Source organism: Salvelinus sp. IW2-2015, linkage group LG15 (assembly GCF_002910315.2).
Source record: "Salvelinus sp. IW2-2015 linkage group LG15, ASM291031v2, whole genome shotgun sequence".
Taxonomy (NCBI): domain Eukaryota; kingdom Metazoa; phylum Chordata; class Actinopteri; order Salmoniformes; family Salmonidae; genus Salvelinus; species Salvelinus sp. IW2-2015.
In genome coordinates, this window is record NC_036855.1 from 24,717,885 (window position 1) to 24,745,652 (window position 27,768).

At 43.1% G+C, this 27,768-nt stretch overlaps 1 protein-coding gene across 3 annotated transcripts in view; it reads right to left on the reverse strand.

Annotated features, from left to right (window-relative positions):
- Positions 1-206: 206 nt before the first annotated feature.
- LOC111974829 (AP-1 complex subunit beta-1) overlaps positions 207-27,768 on the reverse strand; it is a 50,571-nt gene continuing 23,009 nt past the window's right edge. For all 3 annotated transcript variants that reach the window (XM_024002857.2, XM_024002858.3, XM_024002856.1), the window contains exons 19-22: positions 13,237-13,321; positions 12,637-12,723; positions 9,949-10,103; positions 207-2,111 (exon numbers count right to left, since the gene is read on the reverse strand). In XM_024002857.2, the coding sequence (XP_023858625.1) occupies positions 2,037-2,111; positions 9,949-10,103; positions 12,637-12,723; positions 13,237-13,321 (402 nt within the window). In that variant the 3' untranslated portion in view covers positions 207-2,036. The remainder of the gene's footprint in view (positions 2,112-9,948; positions 10,104-12,636; positions 12,724-13,236; positions 13,322-27,768) is intronic.

Below are 27,768 nucleotides of genomic sequence, written 5' to 3' on the forward strand. Positions count from 1 at the left end.
TCTGCATAGGTGGCAAAATGTGGAAGAGTTGCTCATGATAGTGTAAATTCCACTAGTACAATACTAACCACTGTTGTGATCGGCTTAGTCCTTTTTGTTACTTCACTCTTAKAATATAATACATCCTACGTAACGGTTATTTAACAATGTGGTATACCATTCTTGATGGGTGACAAGTGAATTCAGAAAATATCACAATTGAAACATTTGTGAATATATCTGATTTTTAATAGTTCTGTTTCAAATGATGTAGTCAGTCAAAAAAAAACATTGATTTCGCCATCAGCTTATTTTACAGCTTATCACACACGTCAACTTTTTGCCACACACACACAGAGACACACACAGACAGACAGACAGATAGATGTAAATCCACTAATCTCCATGCAGTAAAATAGTGAGTTCCCTCGTTGGAGCTGTTCCAGAGAGTTCTGATTCAATTACTCAAAAGTTTAAATATCCAATTATTTCCCCAAAGAGACACTAGGTAAAAACAAGACTGGTGAAGTTGAGTTGTTCTGATTTTCTTCATACAAAAGACTTCATGATGTGTGCTACCTATACATGTAGTTTCCTATACAGGTAAAGTACAGAACATACAGGTGGTTTGAAGCCACTTTATGACAGGTGGCAGAGGTACTTGACCAGCTAAGAGGGGAGAAGGCAACAAAGTGGCGGAGCCCATGGAACACTGATTGACAGAGCACAAAGCAGAAACATCCCCAAACCTCTGTGGCCCTCGCTAGCCTGCCCAGAGTTAAACATCTAATTACACTACAAACAAAGTCAGGAATAGATAATGGAATGAGGAGAGGAAAGGTGCAAGGCATTTGTGAGAGACAGGTATTGTATATAGTAGTGATGATTATACATTGCTCCAACCCTCAGAATTAACAATTAGCACACATGCACCCCAACACACAAATACATGCACACACATGGGGGGGGGGGGGGGGGGGGGGGGGGGGGGGGGGAGGGATAGTGAGAGAGCGAGAAACAGCAGAGGTTCTGTACAACAACAAAAAAAGCCAACCTCAATGGGCACACCAATGGCATGAGCCAACAACAAACTAGCCACACATGGACCATTTAGTGTCTTTTACTAGCTGGGACATCAAATTCCCTTTAAAACAAAAAGGAGGAACGTATCTGAGAGAGCATTGTGTGTGGAAACATTGAGAGGAAGTTGTGAGGTGACAGAACAGCAACACAGCAAGTGTTTCACAGCCCAGAGATGTGGAAAAACAGTCTGTACTGTCACATTTTAATATGAAGCACTGAGGTATGCTGACAGTGGAGATTGAACTGCTAATTACACACACACTAAATTTAGGTACTAATTTGCAGAGATGCGAGGCGAGATAATCATGAGAAGAGGAGGCATCGGGGGGAGATACGGAGAAACAGTCACAACGAGCTAGAATCGCATCCCAGCCTCCTCCTCTAACAGCACGGTCTGAACACATCTCCCAGGTGTCCCAACAGACTAGAGGCTCATGGGAGGAGGGTGGACTGGATCAGAGCAGCAGGGGTTGAACTGGGGTTAAGCCATCATATAAGGGAGAAGGGAGATCTGACTGGGTGGTGATGTCTCATTGAAAACAGACTAGACTGGGTGGGTTAATGGGAAACACCCACCCACATACAACCACAGGTGAAGGTGAAGTCGAAGGCCAGTCCCAACTATTGACGTGAGTGAAAAAAATGGGTCTATAGAAAGCTTTGGGATCATGTGGGCCAGAGACCTCAGCAGTTTTAAAAATGGACATAGCTTGAATCAGATAAGGACTTGTAGAGTGGAGGAGGGCAAATGCTTGGGTGACAGACAGAGAACAAACAGAAACCAGGGATCCCAGGGAGGGCACACAGACAGCAGGGTTGGAGATTCTACAAAGAAAAGGGCCTTTCAGAAGCCTGTAGGTCAGGAGGAGGGGGAGGAGAGGGTCAGAGGGGGGGTTGGGGGTCCAGGAGCTCCCTCCAGTCAGGGCCAGTCCCCATGCCTCAGGATTCCCCCCTACTTCAGCCCTGTCAGGGGTTCAGTTCTTCAGCACTGCCTCGTAGCACTGGAACACACACTGGGACACCTCTGGGGCTCTGCACTTCAGAGAGATCTGAGGAGAGAAGAGACAGTTACCACATGGTCTGGCTGGTCAAGGACATGCTGGTCTGTTTCTGTTAGCCAGGTGTTACGTGTTGAGAGGACCTCTAGTTCAGATACACTTTGACATGCCAGAGAACAAACAGGTAGAAACCATTCATTTTCTTTTAGAAAGACAGAAAAGCTAGGCACACAGTCAACAATATACATTTTCTATCTAATAACAAAACCAACAAAAACAGCTAATCATCATCATCCCGGTGGAGCAACTGCTGCCCTCGTCTTTCTCAGGAGTCAAGTGCTTTGAGAGACGAACTATAGTCGAGTGAAATAAAACAGAATCACACTTTCCTGGTCATTACGCGACAGAACATCCTTTTAACAGCGAGAGCCGTTTCAGGGATGATGAAAGCTGTATAGACGGGATAAAGGCTAATGCGCCTGGCCACTCTTTCATACCTTCAAGAAAAGCTCCTTTTGATATGCTAGTCTAGGCAGCTAGTCCATTGCAACTGTAATGGCTGGAGTTTAAGCACTGTTTAACAAGCGCTGTAATTATTTCAGCAGCTTCACCTACTCATGTGTGAAGAGGAGAAAAAAGGGTGAATAACTTACTCCCCCGATTTTAGCAGAGGCATTTCATTTTATTTGCAGGGGAGAATTCATTAGCATTATAAATGCTGCCTTTTATTACATCTTATCAGCTTGGAGCGGAAAAAGAGAAGAAAAATAAATAAACTGTCCCTCATTCCCTCTCAACCCTCCTTCTGCTTGTGATGTTTAGTGAGTCTGTTGCTGCAGGATCTAATACGGCTGTGGGAGGCGCTTTCCTTTTCATCAGAGCTCACACAGGAAAACTAATATATTCCCAGCGCAGTGTTTTGAAAGGGAGCACATGCTGGCAGTACTGTAGTCATGTGTTTGATGCAGTACTACTGCAGCAGCTGTGTGTTTGAGGTGCCAGGGATTGTGTGTTGATCTAGAGAGTTCCGTTTGGCTCGTGCTTACCAGTTCTATTAACAGTTGTCAGTAAACTGGTCAGAGGCATTTGAAGTCCCATCAGACAGGGACCTGGTCCTTCTCTGACCAATAGGACAGGAGATCACACTGATGCACCATAGGCAATGGCAGTTCCCCCAGCACCGCGTTGGTACATTCCACAGCTCTGCTCTAGACTAGTAGGACCACTGCACAACCCCCCCCGGCTCTGCACTAATGCATAGCACTGCTGGTGTGATTAGTCAGAATCTCTCTCTCCTTCTCTCTCTAAACAAGGCTATGCTGGCAGGTGTTTGGATCAGCTTATTAAGACAGTTTGTAGAAAAGCTCTGATCAGCAAGGTTACATGGTGGGCATTCTGCTTAAGGCTTTGTAAATGCTGCTGAATAATTTTCCTGTCTGAGTCAATATGAGAATTAGCGTTGGAGAATAGGGATTGGTAGAAACATGACAGGTGGGTAGTGGATGGGGAACGGTTGGAGGTGTGCAGGAGACGTAGGAAAACGTAAAGATGCTCAGATTGCTGAATCATATAAGTGGATATGAGAGAGAGCGCGAGAGAGAAGAAAGGAGAGATGAAAGATGGCACGGTCGTGATGGTGGCTGTGCCAGAGCAGCATTCAGCATTCTCCCACACCACTGCAATTAGCCACTCTGCCATTGGTCATGCCATTGCCATGGGGACAGGAGGCGAGGGTCTTCCGCTCCACTTCAAAAGGTAGCGCTAAGTACCTGGGTATCATGGGACAACTGAAACCAATTAGGTAGGGTGCTGGAGGAGCCTTGGGCTGAGCAACATCAGGTTAGAGTAGACGAAGTTAGTATAGAGTTAGGGTCATTATCGCCATAATGATCCCTGGCATAGCTCTTAGCTTTACTGCCTTTCTAAAGGAAGCTGTGGAATCTTCCCACAGGCTGAGTAAAATCCAAAAAGTGTTCTTTTCACAGGCTAAAAATAGCCGCTCAACACAAGGGTGCGTCTGGTTGATATTCACATGTCGTACGGAGCGTGCATCAGATCCATGCAGCAGCACAGGGAGGAGAGAGAGCATGCATTCTGCACACAGGCAGATGTAGCATCTTTAGTGTTGGACACAGAGCTTCTGATGGTGCCCATCTGTAGGGAGGAAGAGAGTCTRATGGGCCTCAGCCCAGCGGACCGAGACAGACCAGAGGAAAGACACAGACAGACACACGGAAGGAGGCAACTGACAGAAAGAGGGTGAATCCAGATAGTTCAGGTTGAGTGTGACACGAAAGAAACTAAACCAATCACCATCAGAGACAGAAAAACAAAAACACACAACAAAAATGATAAGACAAACAGTCAGGGATTGATCAAACACCTCACTTGAGTCATTTCATGTCTGACTGAAAAGCCTTGTATCTCCTGAATGAAAATAAAATACCAAATTAGCCAAATCCAGAGGCTTAAACCACTGATGGATGAGTCAAGCTGAATCCCCAATAATGAACAGTGGAGGATTTCAATTTAAAATCTACATTTGAAACAGATAGACTAAGACAGATTGAATGCCATAAATGGAGTCATCTGAACTGGGGGAAACAAAAAGGGACAGTAAATGCTTTCTCCTCATGAATAAAAACATGAGACTGAGGGGTCACATCAAGGTCACTGTTATGAACTAGTCAGGCACAATAATCTGGGCTACAGCTATTAAAACAAGTGAGCAGACAACGGTATACTGACACACACACATGCATCACAACAGAAACATACACACACACACACAAAGAGACTCCTCAGGAGAAAGACCTAGCATAGAGACTTAATGAAGAACAGAGATGGTAATGATGATAAATCACCAACCAGAAACCCACTCATACGTGCCCCTGTCACTCTGCTATCAATCATTATCTCCTCATCACACTTCACCACTCCATCCTTCTTCTCATTAGTTCATGTCTTAACCCCCTTAACTCATGTTCAACTCACATGTTCCCACATCTTTCATTCTAATCTACCTTTTTCCATTCATTCTTATTCATACACCCTGTTGATCAGTTTCCTTTTCTCATCCCCATCAACCTTTCCCCTCCCTCTCTGCCGTCGCTGAAGTTATTCTTATTCACTCCCAGTGTTCAGGAGTAGTGATCTACATGTATGCCCCATGGGAGACCAGTTTGGAAAAGTAGGAAAATGTATGCTCTGGATAGAAGCGTCTGCTAAATTACTCAAATGTAAATGTAACTACAGTCGTGGCCAAAAGTTGAGAATGTTCCACAAAGTTCGCTGCTTCAGTGTCTTCAGATATTTTTTTCAGATGTTACTATGGAATAATGAAGTATAATTACAAGCATTTCATAAGTGTCAAAGGCTTTTATTGACAATTACATGAAGTTGATGCAGAGAGTCAATATTTGCAGTGTTGACCCTTCTTTTTCAAGACCTCTGCAATCCGCCCTGGCATGCTGTCAATTTACTTCTGGGCCACATCCTGACTGAAGCAGGCCATTCTTGTATAATCAATGCTTGAAGTTTGTCAGAATTTGTGGGGTTTTGTTTGTCTACCCACCTCTTGAGGATTGAGCACAAGTTCTCAAATGGGATTAAGGTCTGGGGAGTTTCCTGGCCATGGACCCAAAATCAGTGATGCCAATTTAGCAATTTTGTTGCTAGATTTAGCAACTTTTCAGACTAACCTGGCAACTTTCTTTTCTTCCAAACAGCACCTAGCAACAAATTTAGCTACTTTTAAAAATGTATTTGGAACTTTTAGCAACTTTTGAAAAGTGACTCAAACGCTAAAATGCACGCATTTAAACTCTAAATGACACAAAAACGATTTTCTCTCTCACAACACATCTGCCGGGCTGCAAAAGTGCATTGTGAGTGACGTGAGCAGCAGGCACTCAGCTCGTGCACAGGCAGCAGCAATTTCAGCAAATTGCAAATCATTGTTGTCTGACTGCAGCAGCAGTAGTACGGGTTCGACAAGCCAAACCCAATGAATATAGTTGGTCACGAATGTTTGATCTTGAACAGAACTTACAACATCAATCAACATGTCTCAATCAAAATTGTACAGCCAGAAGTACAGTAAAGAGTGGGAGTCTGTACCTGAACAAATGTCAAATCCTATTTTTTGCCGAGCTGGCCAATCAATTTGAGTAATGTTATTGTGTAGTCTACGTAATGACGCAGTTTTACGTTATCACGCAATGACATCACAACGTCATGCAACAAATCAACCTGCCTCTAGCAACTTACCCTGAAAATTAGTTGGCAACACCGCCCAAAATATCGATGTTTTGTTCCCCGAGCCACTTAGTTATCACTTTTGCCTTAGGGAAAGGTGCTCCATCATGCTGGATAAGGCATTGTTCGTCACCAAACTGTTCCTGGATGGTTGGAAGAAGTTGCTCTTGGAGGATGTGTTGGTACCATTCTTTATTCATGGCTGTGTTCTTAGGCAAAATTGTGAGTGAGCCCACTCCCTTGGCTGAGAAGCAACCCCACACATGAATGGTCTCAGGATGCTTTACTGTTGGCATGACACAGGACTGATGGTAGCGCTCACCTTGTCTTCTCCGGACAAGCTTTTTTCCGGATGGCCCAAACAATCGGAAAGGGGATTCAGAGAAAATGACTTTACCCCAGTCCTCAGCAGTCCAATCCCTGTACCTTTTGCAGAATATCAGTCTGTCCCTGATGTTTTTCCTGGAGAGAAGTGGCTTCTTTGCTGCCCTTCTTGACACCAGGCAATCCTCCAAAAGTCTTCACCTCACTGTGCGTGCAGATGCACTCACACCTGCCTGCTGCCATTCCTGAGCAAGCTCTGTACTGGTGGTGCCTCGATCCCGCAGCTGAATCAACTTTAGGAGACGATCCTGGCGCTTGCTGGACTTTCTTGGGCGCCCTGAAGTCTTCTTCACAACAATTGAAGATTTGTACAGGGTAAAAGGGATCTTGAAGAAGGAAGGCTATCACTCCATTCTGCAACGCCATGCCATACCCTGTGGACAGCGCTTAATTGGAGCCAATTTCCTCCTGTAACAGGACAATGACACAAAGCACAGCTCCAAACCCAAAGCACAGCAACAAACCTTCACCCTGCAGGCAGTCACTGAATCCGAGGTGCTAAAGGAGCTCCTAAACCTTGACCCCCAAAAAATCATCTGGGTCTTTCTTCTTTAAGGTTGTTGCCCCTATCATCGCCAAGCCTATCTCCAATCTTTTTAACCTGTCTCTCCTTTCTGGGGAGGCAGCCACGCTTCGTCCTTTATTTAAAAGGGGGAGATCAAGCTGATCCTAACTGTTATAGGTCTATTTCTATTTCGCCCTGTTTATCAAGTGTTGGAAAGACTTGTCTATAATCAACTGACTGGCTTTCTTGATGTCTATCGTATTCTCTCTGGTGTGCAATCTGGTTTCCGCTCAGGTTATGGATGTGTCACTGCAACCTTAAAGGTCCTCAAAGATGTCACCATTGCCCTTGATTCTAAGCAATGTTGTGCTGCTATTTTTATTGACTTAGGCAAAGCTTTTGATACGGTAGACCATTTCATTCTTGTGGGTATTGGTGTCTGAGGGGTCTTTGGCCTGGTTTGCTAACTACCMCTCTCAAAGASCGCAGTGTATAAAGTCAGAAAATCTGCTGTCTCAGCCACTGCCTGTCACCAAGGGAGTACCCTAAAGATCAATCCTAGGCCCCACGCTCTTCTCAATTTACATCAACAACAAAGCTCAGGTAGTAGGAAGCTCTCTCATCCATTTATATGCAGATGATAGTCTTATACTCAGCTGGCCACTCCCCAGATGTTGTATTAAAACGCTCTACAACAAAGCTTTCTTAGTGTCCAACAAGCTTTCTCTGCCCTTAACCTTGTCCTGAACACCTCCAAAAACAAAGGTCATGTGGTTTGGTAAGAAGAATTCCCCTCTCCCACAGGAGTGATTACTACCTCTGAGGGTTTAGAGCTTGAGATAGTCGCCTCATACAAGTACTTGGGAGTATGGCTAGACGGTACACTGCCCTTCTCTCAGCATATATCAAAGCTGCAGGCTAAAGTTACATCTAGACTTGATTTCCTCTATCGTAATAGCTCTTCTTTCACTCTAGCTGCCAAACTAACCCTGATTCAGATGACCCATGCTAGATTACAGAGACGTAATTTATAGATCGGCAGGTAAGGGTGCTCTCAAGCGGCTAGATGTTCTTCACCATTCAGCCATCAGATTTGCCACCAATGCTCCTTATAGGACACATCACTGCACTCTATATTCCTCTGTAAACTGGTCATCTCTGTATACCCGTCACAAGACCCACTGGGTGATGCTTATTTATAAAACCCTCATAGGCCTCACTCCCCTCTGAGATATCTACTGCAGCCCTCATCCTCCACCCGTTCTGCCAGACACATTCTGTTAAAAGCTCCCGAAAGCACACAGATGGGATGGCGTATCGCTGCAGAATGCTGTGGTAACCATTCTGATTAAGTGTGCCTTGAATTCTAAATAAATCAGACAGTGTCACCAGCAAAGCACCCCCACACCATAACACCTCCTCCATGCTTTACGGTGGGAAGTACACATGCGGAGATTGTCCGTTCACCCACACCGCGTCTCACAAAGWCACGGCGGTTGGAACCAAAAATCTCCAATTTGGACTCCAGACCAAAGGACAAATTTCCATCGGTCTAATGTCCATTGCTCGTGTTTCTTGGCACAAGCAAGTCTCTTCTTCTTATTGTTGTCCTTTAGTAGTGGTTTCTTTGCAGCAACTCGACCATGAAGGCCTAATTCACACAGTCTCCTCTGAACAGTTGATGTTGAGATATGTCTGTTGCTTTAAATTGGGCTGCAATTTCTGAGACTGGTAACTCTACTGAACTTGTCCTCTGCAGCAGAGGTAACTCTGGGTCTTTCATTCCTGTGGCGGTCCTCATGAGAGCCAGTTTCATCATAGCGCTTGATGGTTTTCCAGATTGACTGACCTTCATGTCTTAAAGTAATGATGGACTGTCATTTCTCTTTGCTTATTTGAGCTGTTCTTGCCATAATGTGGATTTGGTCTTCCACCAAATAGGGCTATATTCTGTATACCACCCCTACCTTCTCACAACACAACTGATTGGCTCAAACGCATTAAGGAAAGACATTGCACAAATTAACAAGACACACCTGTTAATTGAAATGCATTCCAGGTGACTACCTCATGAAGCTGGTTGAGAGAATGCCAAGAGTGTGCAAAGCTGTAATCAAGGCAAAGGGTGGCTATTGGAAGAATCTCAAAAAATATATTTTGATTTTTTTAACACTTTTTTGGTTACTACATAATTCCATGTGTGTTATTTCATAGTTTCGATGTCTTCACTATTATTCTACAATGTAGAAAATAGTTAAAAAAATAAAGAAAAACCCTTGAATGAGTAGGTGCTCTAAAATCTTTGACCGGTAGTGTATGTTTTCATGGAAAACAAGGACATTTCTAAGCAATCCCAAACTTTTGAATGGTGGTGTGGTTAACTATCAAATGTATTTATAAAGCCCTTCTTACATCAGCTGATATCTCAAAGTGCTGTACAGAAACCCAGCCTAAAACCCCAAACAGCAAGCAATTTAGGTGTAGAAGCATGGTGGCTAGGAAAACTCCCTAGAAAAGGCCAGAACCTAGGAAGAAACCTAGAGAAGAACCAGGCTATGAGGGGTGGCCAGTCCTCTTCTGGCTGTGGCGTTACTTTGAAAAAGTAGTTAAGTAAACTATACTATTCTTAAGGGTAGCTTTAGTAGCTTGGTAAACTACAACACTGCCCACACTCCTCTCTTTCATAGATTTCTCTTTCCATTAGTAATGTTGTTATCCGTCCCTCCTTGTCCCTGAACTCACCGTGTAATTGGGGTTTCCAGCCTGCACCTTCAGCTCAGCCAGCACCCAGATGCCGTTGGACAGTTTGATGGACATGTAAAGCATATCCTGGCCCTCCACCGTGCGCTTGGCTATGGTGAAGATGTTACTGCCCTGCAGCTTGTTGCTGGCTGCCTCTGTTTAGGGGGACAAGAGAATAGCCCTTAAATCACAATGGTCACTTCTTCTCAAACTTGAAATACACCGTTAACATTTTAAAACTCCCAGGCAAACAACGGTTCATCTCCATCTGCAGATGATGTGAAAACAGTGTTCTCCAAGTGTTGATAATTAGCCTCGGAGTGTTCGGTAGGCTTGTGTTACAAGCGGTCAACTGTACATGAGGGGATCAGACCGGTGCAATATGATGGCTCCATGTAGAGAGCTGAACCTGGACCTTCAGCCATACTACTGTTCAGCTTTAATGGGAAGGGGCTTGGGGACGGCATTGCAATCAGGACCATAATGAAAACCAGGCTGCTGTCATTAATCATCATCGGCTCTGGGAAGGCAGGTAGTAGACTAAAGTCTGGGTCCTTTCTCAGTTCATATTTCTATAAACTGTCCTAGCTCTATTTCTCTCAGAATTCACTTTTCATGGGCTGTGACTTTACTCATCTGCAGAGAGCACTGATGAAACGCTGCCATAGTCTAAGCCCTTGCCTTTGCATTCAAAATGGTAACTACATTTTCAGTAACAGTGACTGTTTCAAACTACCTGCATGGCAAAGATATACTCAATTAACTTGTCCAAGGTGCGTGTCTGTCTCACTGTCACGCTACGGTAATGTCTCAATCATACATTTTCACCGTAAAAGGAAATTCAATCTATTCGGGGTAATATAGTATGAGCCGTCATTAGTCATTTAGCTCAGACATAGCGGTTTTCATGGTGGTGTAAAACCAGATTATCACATGTAAATAAGGCCAGCAGGCCATAAGTTAACTAAATATATCCATCAGACGCAGTGCTGTCAGAAAGTGTTCACATCCCTCGACTTTTACACTTTTTCTGGTTACAGCCTGAATTTAAAATGTATTAAAATTGAGATGTCAGTGGCCAACACACACACACACACACAATACCCCAAGATGTCAAAGTGGAATTATGTTTAGAACTTCTTACAAATTCATTAAAAATGAAAAGTGAAAATGTCTTGAGTCATTAAATATTCAACCCCTTTGTTATGACAATAAGTCCYGGAGTAAAAATGTGCTAAACAAGTCACATAATAAGTTGCATGGACTCCCTCTGTGTACAATAATAGTGTTTAACATATTTTTTAATGACTACCTCCTCTCTGTACCCCACACATACATATAATTGTAAGGTCCCTCAGTCGAGCAGTGAATTTCAGACACAGATTCAACCACAAAGACCAGGGAGGTTTTCCAATGCCTTGCAAAGAAGGGCCCCTATTGGTAGATGGGTAAAAATAAAAACGCATACATTGAATATCCCTTTGGGCATGGTGAACTTATTAATTACACTTTGGATGGTGTATCAATACACCCAGTCACTACGAAAATACAGGTGTCATTCAACACAGTTGCCAGAGAGGAAGGAAAGCACTCAGGGATTTCACCATGAGGCAATGGTGACTTTAAAACAGTTACAGTTTAATGGCTGTGATAGGAGAAAATGAAGCTAGAACAACAACATTGTCATTTAGGTTAGTATTATAGAGTAACTATAGTGAAAAGTAGGAAGCCTGTACAGAATTAAAAATGACTCCAAAACATGCATCCTGTTTGCAATAAGGCACTAAAGTAAAACTGCAAGAAATGTGGCAAATAAATGTACTTTATGTCCTGAACACAAAGCATTTGGGGCAATTCCAACACATCACATCAGAGTACCACTTAATATTTTCTAGTATGGTGGTGGCTCCATCATGTTATGGGTATGCTGGTCATCAGCAAGTACTAGGGATTTTTTATTTTAGGATAAAAGAAACGGAATAGAGCTAAGCACAGGCAATATCCTAGAGGGAAAGCCGACTGAACCAGGTTTTCAACAGACACTGGGAGACAAATTCACCTTTCAGCAAAACAAGAACCTAAAATAAAAAAGCAAATACACTGGAGTTGCCTATCAAGACAACATTGAATGTTCCTGAGTGGCCTAGTGACTTAAATTGGCTTGAAAATCTATGGCAAGACTTGAAAATGGCTGTCAAGCAATGATCAGCAACCAACATGACATTTCTTGAATGTATTATTTTTTTTTTTATTGGCTAATATTGTACAATCCAGGTGTGCACAGCTCTTAGACTTACAGCTCTAATCGCTGCCAAAGATGATTGGAACATGTATTGACTCAGAGGTGTAAATACTTAGGTAAATTTGATGTTTTTGTAGTTCATTTTCAATACATTTGCAAAAATCTCTAAAAACATGTCTTTACTTTGTCATTATGGGGTATTGTGAATAGATGGGTGAGAAAGTTTTGAAGTCAGGCTGTAACATAACAATGTGGAATAAGTTAAGGGGTATGAATACTTTCTGAAGGCACTGTAGATGGTGCGTGTTTCTGTCAGAGCTCCCAGTCTGTTTCCACAGAGGTTACATGCCAAGCTGTCTCAACACATAAAGCAGGTGGTGCACATTCTCCTCCTCTCTCCTCTCCTTTTATCCCTCCAATCCCTTCTTTGTCTCGGTCTGTCTCACCTGAGTTGAGATGACAGTCTTGGATCTGGAACTGAGACTCGTTGTCGCTAGGAATGTCTTTCCATGTGGCCAGGAACACCTGTCGCTCTGGGGAGAGATACAAAGAAGAGTGAAGACGGGGGGCAGGAATGAGAAAGAGGAAAAAATAAAGAAAGGAGGGAGAGAGAGAGCAGAATGAGAGGGAGTCTGAACGAGAAAGCAAACGGAAATAAGAAACAAATGAACGGTAAACAGTTTGTTGTTGTGCTGAACAACGCCGGTCCTGCTGTGCTTTTAGGATCCGGAGCATTAGCTCCCAGCCTCCAGCAGCGTTCCTACTGCTCGCCCCATCTGGAACCTCCACAGGGGGACAAACACCACCACATTCCCCCAGATTGAATCAACCAGAGTAGGAACACAACAGGGGAAATTGGAACCAATGTCACAGATGTGTGATCTGAGAGCAAATGCATGACTAGATTGTTTTCTGCACACGGAACTCAGACAAAAGGCTTTCCTGAGATTGACGTAATAGTCACGGGTTGGCGTCGGCCTGGCTTGAAGCTATGGAAAAGACAGCAAAACCATGATTCACTGAGTAGTCTATTCAGGTACACTCACCCATCTTTCCATCTTCCACAAACAGCATGCTGATGGGGTATTGGCAGCTGAAGTAGAAGACGTCAATGTTGTTCTTCACAGCCACCTGTTAGAGTGATTACATAGAGGGGAGGGGGGATGGAGAGATGAAGGGGCAATCAATGACTCATTGTTTTCAAGTAGTCTGAAAGGATAGACACTGCAGGGCATGCCTGGGGTTATTGAACAAGAGATGTTATTGTCCTGTGGATATGACACACACGATAGCATACGCTGCACTCCATATTCCACTACACAAGGAGATGCTCTCTCCCTCCCTTTCTCGATCTGTCAGGCCTGTTTAAGGCACCATCTCTTATTCCTCCCTTAGTTCCATCCCTTCTGTTTTCTCTGAGAATGAAGATACCATGCTACAAATGATTTTATTTGGCCTTAGACCAGATGATGCCTAAAAAGGCAATTTGACTAGATCGTCATTGAAACCTAACATAGAATGCATCCCAAATGGCACCCTATTCCCTTTATAGTGCAATACCTTTGACCAGGGCCCATAGGGGCACTATATAGGGAATTGGGTGCGATTTGGGACACAACCACAGTTTACTCTAAGAACTTTGTGGAGCGGTCACCGTATCGATCGGACTGCTCTATAGAAGAGTGATGAGGACAATGAGGTTGAGTTAAGTCTGCGGGGTGGAGGGGGATGACAAGAGAAATTCTCTGAATAATTTATGAGGGAATATTGGTGCTCTGTTGACGCAGTGCCTGCCTGCCAGGCTGTCTGGACTGCAGTGGGGGTACACTGTATCCCTGGGTCTCCCTACGTCTCTCTCTAACCTTCACACAACTTCTGGATCATAAAAGTACATTGCTTAATGAAAACATCACTGCTGCTAAACTATGTGTGTTTGTAGCCTACAGTACTATCATACAGGTCTTGGGCCTGTATGGAACAAATAGTTAAGCAGTGATGAGTACAGCATTTCCATCAGGTAAAGTGAGAAAGTGACTGTTGGTTAAATAACTGTCAGCAGTGGTGTAAAGTACTTAAGTAAAAATACTTTAAAATACTGCTTAAGTAGTTTTTGGGGGTATCTGTACTTTACGATTGATATTTTTGACAACTTTTACTTTACATTTCCCCTGAACCCCAAAAGTACTCGTTACCTTTTGAATGCTTAGCAGGACAGGAAAATGGTCCAATTCACACACTTATTAAGAGAACATCCCTGATCATCCCTATTGCCTTCTGATCTGGCGGACTCACTAAACAAGAATGCTTCGTCTGTAAATTATGAGTTTTGGAGTGCCCTGGCTATCCGCAAATAAAATAAAAACAAGACAATTGTGCAGTCTGGTTTGCTAAATATAAGGAATTTGAAATGATTAATTATTTTACTTTTACATATATATTTTTTATTTATTGCACCTTTATTTAACCAGGTAGGCCAGTTGAGAACAAGTTCTCATTTACAACTGCGACCCGGCCAAGATAACGCAAAGCAGTGCAACAAAAACAAGAATTACAAACAAATGTACAGTCAATAACAATAGAAAAAAATCTATGTACAGTGTGTGCAAATGTAGAAGAGTAGGGAGGTAGGCAATAAATAGGCCATAGAGGCGAAATAATTACAATTTAGCATTAACACTGGAGTGATAGATGTGCAAGTAGAGATACTGGGTGCAAAAGAGAAAGAGGGTAAGTAATAATATGGGGATGAGGTAGTTGGGTGTGCGATTTACAGATTGGCTGTGTACAGGTACAGCTCTGACAGCTGATGCTTAAAGTTAGAGGGAGAAACAAGACTCCAGCTTCAGGGATTTTTGCAATTCGTTCCAGTCATTGGCAGCAGAGAACTGGAAGGAAAGGAGACCAAAGTAAGTGTTGGCTTTGGGGATAACCAGTGAAATATACCTGCTGGAGCGCGTGCTATGGGTGGGTGTTGTTATGGTGACCAGTGAGCTGAGACGAATATGTAGTGAGGGCCAGCCAACGAGAGCATACAGGTCGCAGTGGTGGGTAGTATATGGGGCTTTGGTGACAAAACGGATGGCACTGTGATAGCAAACTGGATGTAGTCTGAGTAGGAGTGTTGGAAGCTATTTTGTAAATGACATCGCCGAAGTCTAGGATCGGCAGGATAGTCAGTTTTACGAGGGTATGTTTGGCAGCATGATTGAAGGAGGCTTTGTTTTGAAATAGTAAGCCGATTCTAGATTTAATTTTGGATTGTAGATGCTTAATGTGAGTCTGGAAGGAGAGTTTACAGTCTAACCAGACACCTAGGTATTTGTAGTTGTCCACATATTCTAGGTCAGAACCGTCCAGAGTAGTGATGCTAGACGGGCGGGTGCAGGCAGCGATTGGTTGAAGAGCATGCATTTAATTTTACTTGCGTTTAAGAGCAGTTGAAGGCCACGGAAGGAGTGCTGTATGGTGTTGAAGCTCGTTTGGAGGTTTGTTAGCACAGTGTCCAAAGGGCCAGATGTATACAGAATGGTGTCGTCTGCGTAGAGGTGGATCAGAGAGTCACCAGCAGCAAGAGCAACATCATTGATGTATACAGAGAAAAGAGTCGGCCCGAGAATTGAACCCTGTGGCAGCCCCATAGAGACTGCCAGAGGCCCGGACAACAGGCCCTCCAATTTGACACACTGAACTCTATCTGAGAAGTAGTTGGTGAACCAGGCAAGGCAGTAATTTGAGAAGCCAAAGCTATTGAGTCTGCCGATAAGAATGCAGTGATTGACAGAGTCGAAAGCCTTGGACAGGTCGATGAAGACGGCACAGTACTGTCTTTTATCGATGGTGGTTATGATATCGTTTAGGACCTTGAGCGTGGCTGAGGTGCACCCATGACCAGCCCGGAAACCAGATTGCATAGTGGAGAAGGTACGGTGGGATTCAAAATGGTCGGTGATCTGTTTGTTAACTTGGCTTTCGAAGATTTTAGAAAAGGCAGGGCAGGATGGATATAGATCTATAACAGTTAGGGTCTAGAGTGTCTCCCCCTTTGAAGAGGGGGATGACCGCGGCAGCTTTCCAATCTTTGGGGATTTCAGACGATACGAGAGAGAGGTCGGTTAGGCTAGTAATAGGGGTTGCAACAATTTCGGCGGATAATTTTAGAAAGAGAGGGTCCAGATTGTCTAGCCCAGCTGATTTGTAGGGATCCAGATTTTGCAGCTCTTTCAGAACGTCAGCTGTCTGGATTTGGGTGAAGGAGAGGTGGGGGGGGGGGGGGGGGGGCTTGGGTAAGTTGAAGGGGGTGCTGAAATGTTGGCTGGGGTAGGGGTAGCCAGCTGGAAAGCATGGCCAGCCGTAGAAAAATGCTTATTTAAATGATCGATTATTGTAGATTTATCAGGGGTTTATGTTTACTATCCTCAGTGCAGTGGGCAGCTGGGAGGAGGTGCTCTTATTCTCCATGGACTTTAGTGTCCCAAAACTTTTTGGAATTAGTGCTACAGGAAGCACATTTCTGTTTGAAAAAGTTAGCCTTAGCTTTCCTAACTCGCTGAGTATATTGGTTCCTGACTTCCCTGAAAAGTTGCATATCGCGGGGCTATTCGATGCTAATGCAGAACGCCATTGGATGTTTTTGTGCTGGTCAAAGGCAGTCAAGTCTGGGGTGAACCAAGGGCTATATCTGTTCTTAGTTCTACATTTTTTGAATGGGGCATGCTTATTTAAGATAGTGAGGAAAGCACTTTTGAAGAGCAACCAGGCATCCTCTACTGACGGGATGAGGTCAATATCCTTCCAGGATACCCGGGCCAGGTTGATTAGAAAGGCCTGCTCGCTGAAGTGTTTTAGGGAGCGTTTGACAGTGATGAGTGGTGGTCGTTTGACCGCGGACCCATTACGCACGCAGGCAATGAGGCAGTGATCGCTGAGATCCTGGTTGAAGACAGCAGAGGTGTATTTAGAGGGAAAGTCGGTCAGGATGACATCTAAGAGGGTGCCCATGCTTACGGATTTAGGGTTGTACCAGGTAGGTTCCCTTGATAATTTGTGTGAGATTGAGGGCATCTAGCTTAGATTGTAGGACGGCTGGGGTGTTAAGCATGTCCCAGTTAGGTCACCTAACAGTACGAACTCTGAAGATAGATTGGGGGCAATCAATTCACATATGGTGTCCAGGGCACAGCTGGGGGCTGAGGGGGGTCTATAACAAGCGGCAACAGTGAGAGACTTATTTCTGGAAAAGTGGATTTTTTTAAGTAGAAGCTAGAATTGTTTGGGCACAGACCTGGATAGTATGACAGAACTCTGCAGGCTAACTCCACCCCCTTTGGCAGTTCTTTCTTGTCGTAAAATGTTATAGTTAGCGATGGAAATTTCAGGATTTTTGGTGGCCTTCCTAAGCCAGGATTTAGACACGGCTAGGACATCTGGGTTGTCGGCGTGTGCTAAAGCAGTGAATAAAACAAACTTAGGGAGGAGGCTTCTAATGTTAACATGCATGAAACCAAGGCTTTTACGGTTACAGAAGTCAAGAAATGAGCGCCTGGGGAATGGGAGTGATGCTGGGGGCTGCAGGGCCTGGATTAACCTCTACATCACCAGAGGAGGAGTAGGATAAGGGTACGGCTATAAGAACTGGTCTAGTGCATTCGGAACAGATTTCTGGGCGCGGAAGAATAGATTCAAGGCATAATGTACAGACAAGGGTATGGTAGGATGCGGGTACAGTGGAGGTAAACCTAGGCATTGAGTTACGATGAGAGGTTTTGTCTCTAGAGGCACCATTTAAGCCAGGCGAGGTCACTGCATGTGTGGGGGGTGGAACAAAAGGGCATATTGAGCAGGGCTGGTGGCTCTACAGTAAAATAAGACAATAATCACTAACCAAAACAGCTCTAGACAAGGCATATTGACATTAGGGAGAGGCATGTGTAGCCGAGTGATCATAGGGTCCAGTGAGTAGCTAGGCGAGCTGGAGACACGGCGATTCAGACAGCTAGCAGGCCGGGGGTAGCAGGCTAGCAAATGGGCCTCAGGGGGACGTCGCGACGGAAGAGCCTGTTGAAACCCCCTCGGACGGTTACGTCGGCAGACCAGTCATGATGGATCGGCAGGGCTCTGTGTCGGCAGTAAAGGGTCCAGGCCAATTGGCAAAAGAGGTATTGAAGCCCAGGAATTGTCTGATGGATCTCTTCGTCTAGCTGGGAGATGGGCCTAGCTCAAGGCTAGCTCCAAGCTAACTGGAGACGTTAGCCAGGAGTAGCCACTCTAATAGCAGCTACCTAGCTGCGATGGGCCATTGTAAAGGTTCAGAGCTTGCGGTAGGAATCAGGAGATGTTGTAGAGAAAAAGCAGTCTGCTATGCTCTGGGTTGATATCGCGCTGTGCAGACTGGCAGGAATTGACCGGGCTGAGGCTGGCTGATGTCCGAGTTAGCGGTGATGACTGCTTACAGTGGCTAACTGACTACTAGCTAGTTAGCTTCTGATGGGGGTTCCGTTATTGTTGTTTGTTATTTGAGCAATAATAAAGCAATAAAGTTTACTTAAAACTAAATACTTTTACTCAAGTAGTATTTTGCTGGGTGACTCACTTTTACTGGAGTAATTTTCTTATGAAAACGGGGTACGGGGTGAAAAAGTATGAAAACGGGGTACTTTTCCACTACTGACTCCTCCTCCTGTAGGAATACAGCTGTTTGGGAGGAGGAGTGCTGGGGTCAGGGGAAACAGAACAGAGCTGTGGCGTAGACTAGAGCAGCACAGTGTGAGGTGACTGCTAATGACCATCCCCACCTCTCATCTCTCCTGGAACCCCTTATTTTCTCTTACCAGCTGCACAATGTTCCATCCCCCCCAAGTCAGAGGACTGCTCTGATCCAAAGAGGCCCCGTCTCTCTCAGTTCTGTTTCTCAACCAATAACTAAAGTTCCAGGGGCTCTCTCATGTCATATTTCATCCTGTTTCTATAGCTCAGGAATTTAAATAACAACCAGACAGTACTTGAACATGATTTGAGGTGAAGCAAAGACACAGCTAAGACAATGAGGCTGAACAAATTCAACTGGGGGCTGTTTTATCATTAACAAAGCATATGTATAAGGCCAAAGCTGCCATCCCATGTAGTAACAATTATGTCAACCTGACAGTTAAAACAAGCGGGTGTCTGCAGTAGGGTTGAATATTTTACAAATGTTCCATCCCGAGAATAAAATCACCTTTCTCCCGGGTAAACAGGTATTTCCCACCAAAACCGGAAGTGTTATTCGAAAGCATATAAATGTCTGGATTTGATTACAGCTTTGATAATCATGAAAATTCAAGTCTGATGCTAGCTGAGCCTGATGAGACATACATTAAAGACATTTTATGAGCCCAAGCAAGCCCAAATGATTGTGCCGTTATCCAATACGTAGCCTACCACACAGCCTACGCAGGACTGAAAAACATAAAAGCCCATAGATGTAGCGCTCTTGGATAAATAAGTTAAACAAGTTCCAGTAGGCTAATCTTTGACTGTGGACTGCATTACTGTACTGTATTATATGGATACGCACCTCGTTCAAATCATGACGCTGGGGGCGAACGTGATGCTGGTCCAGGACATGCGGCCTACAAAGTTACAATTATAGGCTAGTGAATGTGATTTTAAATTTTAATCATTCGTAGGCTGACACATATATAGGCCTAGCTTTCAAAAATATTTCCTCTAATGTTGTGCGACGTGCGTATTATAGTCTACCTCCTCTTTCCCTCTGTTGCTTCCTTCATCTCTTTCAACAATTAAATGTATATAAGTTCCATTGTCCTTATAGTCATCATTGTAATGACATGCTTGAATAATATAGGAGTAGAATAAGATGCAGCGGGGTACCTCTTCTCTTCATGAACATTGAATGGTTACATGGGTCTGAATTAGGGCTGACCCCATTTAGTCGACTGGTTGATAGGCTGATTGACAGATTTCAGTCGAGCAGTAGCAAAAATGTTTTCAATAAAAGGTGTAGGAGACACCTGTATGATTCGCACCTGTCTGAGTGGACTGATCCATTGTGGAGGTGGAGGAGATAGCAATTGTCAGTCTGATGGACTGTGCCACTGAAATGGTATATGGTTATATTATGTAAGAACAATGGTGCAACACAAATACAAATCATTATTTTGCATTGGATAGTGGTCGCTGTGTGCGGTTCTGTAACATCAGTGCGCTGTTGAATTGATGCATTTTCCTAGACCAGTAGTTCCCAAAGTTTTTAGAGTCCCGTACCCCTTCAAACATTCAACCTCCAGCTGCGTACCAGGGTCAGTGCACTCTCAAATTTATGTCATGGCTTTAGAAGCTTCTGATAGGCTAATTGACATCATGAGTCAATTGGAGGTGTACCTGTTGATGTATTTCAAGGCCTATCTTCAAACTCAGTGCCTCTTTGCTTGACATCATGGGAAAATCAAAAGAAATCAGCCAAGTCCTCAATTCTTTTTTTTATAGACCTCAACAAGTCTGGATCATCCTTGGGAGCAATTTCCAAACGCTTGAAGGTACCACATTCATCTGTACAAACAATAGTATGCAAGTATAAACTACATGGGACCACGCAGCTGTCGTACCGCTCAGGAAGAAGACGCGTTCTGTCTCAGAGATGAACGTACTGTGGTGCGAAAAGTGCAAATCAATCCCAGAACAACAGCAAAGGACCTTGTGAAGATGCRMGAGGAAACAGGTACAAAAGTATCTATATCCACAGTAAAACGAGTCCTATATCGACATAACCTGAAAGGCCGCTCAGCAAGGAAGAAGCCACTGCTCCAAAACCACCATAAAAAAGCCAGACTACGGTTTGCAACTGCACATGAGGACAAAGATCGTACTTTTTGGAGAAATGTCCTCTCGTCTGATGAAACAAAAATAGAAGTGTTTGGCCATAATGACCATCGTTATGTTTGGAGGATAAAGGGGAAGGCTTGCAAGCCGAAGAACACTATCCCAACCGTGAAGCACAGGGGTGGTAGCATCATGTGGGTGGCGCTTTGCTACAGGAAGAACTGGTGCACTTCACAAAATAGATAGCATAATGAGGGAGGAAAAATATGTGGATATATTGAAGCAACATCAAGACATCAGTCAGGAAGTTAAAGCGTGGTCACAAATGGGTCTTCCAAATGGACAATGACCCCAAGCATACTTCCAAAGTTGTGGTAAAGTGGCTTAAGGACAACAAAGTCATGGTATTGGAGTGGCCATCACAAACCCTGACCTCAATCCTATAAAAAATGTGTCTGCAGAACTGAAAAAGCATGTGCAAGCAAGGAGGCCTACAAACCTGACTCAGTTTACACCAGCTTTGTCAGGAGGAAGGGGCCAGAATTCACCCAACTTATTGTGCGAAGCTAATGGAAGGCTACTCGAAACGTTTGACCCAAGTTAAACAATTTAAAAGGCAATGCTACCAAATACTAGTTTAGTGTATGTAAACTTATGACCCATTGGGAATGTGATGAAATAAATAAAAAGCTGAAATAAAATCACTACTATTATTCTGACATTTCACATTCTTAAAATAAAGTGGTGATCCTAACTGACCTAAGACAGGGAATTTTTACTAGGATTAAAATGTCAGTAATTGTGAAACACCTTAGCCAAATACATTTCAGCTCAGTTTATGTAAACTTCCGACTTCAAATGTTTAGCCCCGTTGGAAAATATAAATGTACTGTTTGAAAATGTGAAGAAACATTTTTTATTTTAATTTTTTGAATGCGAATCATATTTTATTTGCCGTACCCCTGACGGCATTGTCCTAGACCATGTTGCTATGTGCATAATTGCAAAGTTAACCAGCATATAGGTGTTGAGAACAATGCGGCGGAGGAAGTGGCGGAGTTAGGAGACAAGAAAACAGCCCTTGCCTTAATTGTCTAAGAAAAGTGAGGAGAGCGGAAACCCCAACATAAAATCGGTCTATAACCAACAGCTTAACTGTTAAATCACTATATCTACAGAAATAAGACAGATTTTGCTTCTGTTGCCTGTTTGAATGTTTGTTTAATAGCCTACTGATTCTGTGAGCACGAAGCCTCAGGCAACCACATGTAAAATAAACAATCACAAATTTGTCTTTTTAATCTTTGCTATGCTGTAATAAAGGCTTTACACTGTATTTATTACACCTCTAGTATTATTTAGTGTTGTTTACACTGTTCCAAATGGTCTTTTTTCATTTATTATAATAATCCTACTTTTTCCTTGATCTTCTTATTGTTATTATTTTGACCATCATAATACACTGAACAAAAATATAAACTCAACATGTAAAGTGCTGTTACCATGTTTAATGAGTTGAAAAAAAGATAACAGAAAAAAGGTACCATACGCACAAAAATATTATCGCTCTCAAATTGAGCACAAACTTGTTTACATCCATGTTAGTGAGCATTTTATTCTTTGTCAAGATAATTAACCCACCTGACGTGTGTGTGGCATATCAAGAAGCATGATCATTACACAGGTGCAGCTTGTGCTGGGGAAAATAAAAGGCCACTAAAACATGCAGTTGTCACAACACACAATGCCACAGATGTCTCAAGTTGAGGGAGCGTGCAATTGGCATGCGGACTGTAGGAGACCCGCCACCCAGACAGTTGATGAAACTGAGGAGTATTTCGGTCAAAATAAAGCCCTTTTGTGAGGAAAAACTAATTCTGATTGGCTGGGCCTGGCTCCCCAGTGGGTCAGCCAGTATACCAAGTGGGTGGGCCTATGCCCTCCCAGGCCCACCCATGGCTGCACCCCTGCCCAGTCATGTGAAACCCATAAATTAGGACCTAATGAATTTATTTCAATTGACTGATTTACATGAACTGTAACTCAACAAAATCTTTGAAATTATTGCATTTATATTTTTGTTCAGTATAATAAGTAATGTCATTATCATTAGTAGGCTTAGTATAGCAGCCTTGTATAACCACCATCGAGCTGTAGGCCTAAGAGAGCATACTGTAACTTACTTAGGTCTATATTTCGATACTTATATAGGCTATTGTATCAATCATTTATTTGTTAATGTCATCACACAGCATAGGAGTCATTCATGATTTGAAATGCAATCAAGCATTTCAGTTTTAAAATGTAATAAAGCGACCATTGCATAATTAGCAAAAACAATAAATAGGCCTAAACAGTTCCATCTCTGAAATTGCAATCACGAATGAATGCGACTGGTTTTTAGTCTTTACTGTAAAAAAAGGCTTTCGGGAAAAAAAAACATTACAACAGACTCTCTGGTACACTTATAATTGTTGTTTACATTGTTCCAAATAGTCAGAAAACCAGAAGTTTAGGGTCACTTAGAAATGTCCTTGTTTTTGAAAGAAAAGCAAATGTTTCATCCATTAAAATAACATCAAATTGATTGGAAATACAGCGTAGACATTGTTAATGTTGTAAATGACTATTGTAGCTGGAAATCTTTATGGAATATCTACATAGGCGTACAGAGGCCCATTATCAGCAACCATCACTCCTGTTTTCCAATGGCACGTTGTGTTAGCTAATCCAAGTTTATCATTTTAAAAGGCTAATTGATCATTAGAAAACCCTTTTTCAATTATGTTAGCACAGCTGAAAACTGTTGTTCTGATTTGTGGGTTCGATTACAGGCTCAAAATGGCCAGAAACAAAGCACTTTCTTCTGAAACTCATCAGTCTATTCTTGTTCTGAGAAATGAAGGCTATTCCATGAGAGAAATTGGCAAGAAACTGAAGATCTCGTACAACGCTGTGTCCTACTCCCTTCATAGAACAGCGCAAACTGGCTCTAACAAGAACAGAAAGAGTGGGAGGCCCCGGTGCACAACTGAGCAAGAGGACAAGTACATTAGTCACTGAGGTGATCTTCCTGTCTGGGTTGGCGCCCCCCCTTGGGTTGTGCCGTGGCGGAGATCTTTGTGGGCTATACTCGGCCTTGTCTCAGGATGGTAAGTTGGTGGTTGAAGATATCCCTCTAGTGGTGTGGGGGCTGTGCCTTGGCAAAGTGGGTGGGGTTATATCCTTCCTGTTTGGCCCTGTCCGGGGGTATCATCGGATGGGGCCACAGTGTCTCCGGACCCCTCCTGTCTCAGCCTCCAGTATTTATGCTGCATTAGTTTGTGTCGGGGGGCTAGGGTCAGTTTGTTATATCTGGAGTACTTCTGTCTTATCCGGTGTCCTGTGTGAATTTAAGTATGCTCTCTCTAATTCTCTCTTTCTCTCTCTCGGAGGACCTGAGCCCTAGGACCATGCCTCAGGACGACCTGACATGATGACTCCTTGCTGTCCCCAGTCCACCTGGCCGTGCTGCTGCTCCAGTTTCAACTGTTCTGCCCGCGGCTATGGAACCCTGACCTGTTCACCGGACGTGCTACCTGTCCCAGACCTGCTGTTTTCATTTCTCTAGAGACCGCAGGAGCGGTAGAGATACTCTTAATGATCAGCTATGAAAAGCCAACTGACATTTACTCCTGAGGTGCTGCACCCTCGACAACTACTGTGATTATTATTATTTGACCCTGCTGGTCATCTATGAACGTTGGACATCTTGGCCATGTACAGTTATAATCTCCACCCGGCACAGGCAGAAAAGGACTGGCCACCCCTCAGAGCCTGGTTCCTCTCTAAGTTTATTTCTAGGTTCCTGCCTTTCTAAGGAGTTTTTCCTAGCCACCGTGCTTCTACATCTGCCTTGCTTGCTGTTTGTGGTTTTAGGCTGGGTTTCTGTACAGCACTTTGTGACATCGGCTGATGTAAAAATGGCTTTATAAATACAGTTGATTGATATTTCAGACTGGCCAATAAAAATAAAAGATTAAGATGGGCAAAAGAACATAGACACTGGACAGAGGAAGATCGGAAAAAAGTGTTATGGACAGACAAATCTATGTTTGAGGTGTTCGGATCACAAACYACATTCGTGAGACACAGAAAAAAATGAAGATGCTGGAGGAGTGCTTGTATATCATCTGTCAAGCATGGTGGAAGCAATGTGATGGTCTGGGGGTGCTTTGGTGGTGGTAAAGTGGGAGATTTGTACAGGGTAAAAGGGATCTTGAAAAGGGAAGGCTATCACTCCATTTTGCAACACCATACCATACCCTGTGGACAGCGCTTAATTGGAGCCAATTTCCACCTACAACAGGACAATGACCCAAAGCACAGCTCCAAACTACGCAATAACTATTTAGGGAAGAAGCAGTCAGCTGGTATTCTGTCTATAATGGAGTGGCCAGCACAGTCACTGGATCTCAACCCTATTGAGCTGTTGTGGGAGCAGCTTGACCGTATGGTACGTAAGAAGTGCCCATCAAGTCAATCCAACTTGTGGGAGGTGCTTCAGGAAGCATGGGGTGAAATCTCTTCAGATTACCTCAACAAATTGACAACTAGAATGCCAAAGGTCAGCAAGACTAATTGCTGCAAATGGAGGAATCTTTGACAAAAGCAAAAGTTTGAAGGACAATTATTATTTCAATTTTAAAAAAATAATTATTTATAACCTTGTCAACATCTTGACTATATTTCCTATTCATTTGGCAACTAATTTAGTCAAATGTATTCCACACATCCAACTTCCCCTTTACCTCCTGAGGAACCAGTAAACATTACCCCGTTTCAAGTTTGTCACATCCTCTGCATACATTTTGCTGTCACATGTGTTCAGAGTTTGTTATAACCTATTTAATAGATGCGATTATGATATGCTACAGGTCAGGCCCTATTGGTCACATGCATGCGATGCATACGTGTCACGTAAAAACAGTAAGGGTTGAGGTCATTCCTAAACAAAATGAGGGATTTCAGTAACATTACTTTTCAGTCAGAAATGGCTGTAATTATATTGCACCTTCAGAAACACAGACAGGGCAATACTGGCTGTTAGAACTGTTAAGGCTCCATGGATTGATGAGGAATTGAAAAACTGTATGGTTGAAAGAGATGAGGCAAAAGGAGTGGCTAATAAGTCTGGCTGCACATCTGACTGGCTTACTTACTGCAAATAGAGGAATTATGTGACTAAACTCTACAAAAAGAAGAAACTTTATTATGAAGCCAAGATCAATGATATAAAGAATGATGAAAAAAAACTTGAGTACTTTAAATGAAATTATGGGCAGAAAGACAAATTCAACTCCATCTTTCATCGAATCAGATGGCTTATTCATCACAAGACCATTTGATGTTGCAAATTATTTTAATAATTGCCAATTAAATAAAGTGGACAAACTTAGGCAGGATATGCCAACAATGAACAGTGAGCAATTGTATTCATGCATAAAAAACATAATGAAAGAAAAGCATTGCAAGTTTGAATTTTGTAAAGTTAGTGTGGGAGAGGTGGAAAATTATTGTTATCAATCAATAATGACAAACCTCCTGGCTTTGATAACTTAGATGGAAAGCTACTGAGGATGGTAGCTGACTATAGCCACTCCACTGTCATATTGTTAATCTGAGCCTAGAGGAAAGTCTTTGACTTCCCTCCAAGCCTGAGGACAAAGTAATTCCGCCACCCAAGAGTGGTAAAGCAGCCTTTACTGGTTCTAACAGCAGACCTATTAGCTTGCTGCCAGCTCTTAGCAAACTGTTGGGGGAAAAAATGGTGTTTCACCAAATAGCATTGTATTTCCCTGTAAACAAGTTAACAACAGACTTTCAGCATGCTTATAGAGAAGGGCACTCGACATGTACTGCACTGACACAAATGACTGATGATTGGTTGAAAGAAATCGATAATAAGATTGTGGGAGCTATACGATTAGATTTCAGTGTAGCCTTTGATATCATTGACCATAACCTGTTGTTGAAAAAAATCTTGTGCTATGGCTTTTCAACCTCTGCCATAATGTGGATTCAGAGCCATCTGTCTAATAGAACTCAAAGGGTTTTCTTTAATGGAATCTTCTCTAATGTCAAACACATAAAGTGTGGTGTACCGCAGGGAAGCTCTCTAGGTCCTCTATTCTTTTCTATTTTTACCAATAACCTGCCACTGGCATTAAACAAAGCATGTGTGTCCATGTATGTTGATGATTCAACCATATACGCATCAGCAACCACAGCTAATGAAGTCACTGAAACCCTTAAAGAGCTGCAGTCTGTTTTGGAATGGGTGGCCAGTAATAAACTGGTCCTGAACATCTCTAAAACTAAGAGCATTGTATTTGGTACAAATCATTCCTTAAGTGCTAGACCTCAGCTAAATCTGGTAATGAATGGTGTGGCTGTTGAACAAGTAGAGGAGACTAAATTACTTGGCGTTACCTTAGATTGTAAACTGTCATGGTCAAAACATAGATTCAATGGTTGTAAAGATGGGGAGAGGTCTAGCCGTAATAAAGAGATGCTCTGCTTTGACACCACACTCCAAAAAGCAAGTTCTACAGGCTCTAGTTTGGTCTAATCTTACTTATTATAAGGGCTGGACAATATATATTGTGTGACGATAGACGTTTTTCTAACGTTTCATATTACGCTCTATCGTTTATTTCGTTGTGTTGCAAATCACACTCTTTACGGCAATATTTTTAGTCAATTGGACGAAGCTTTGCTTT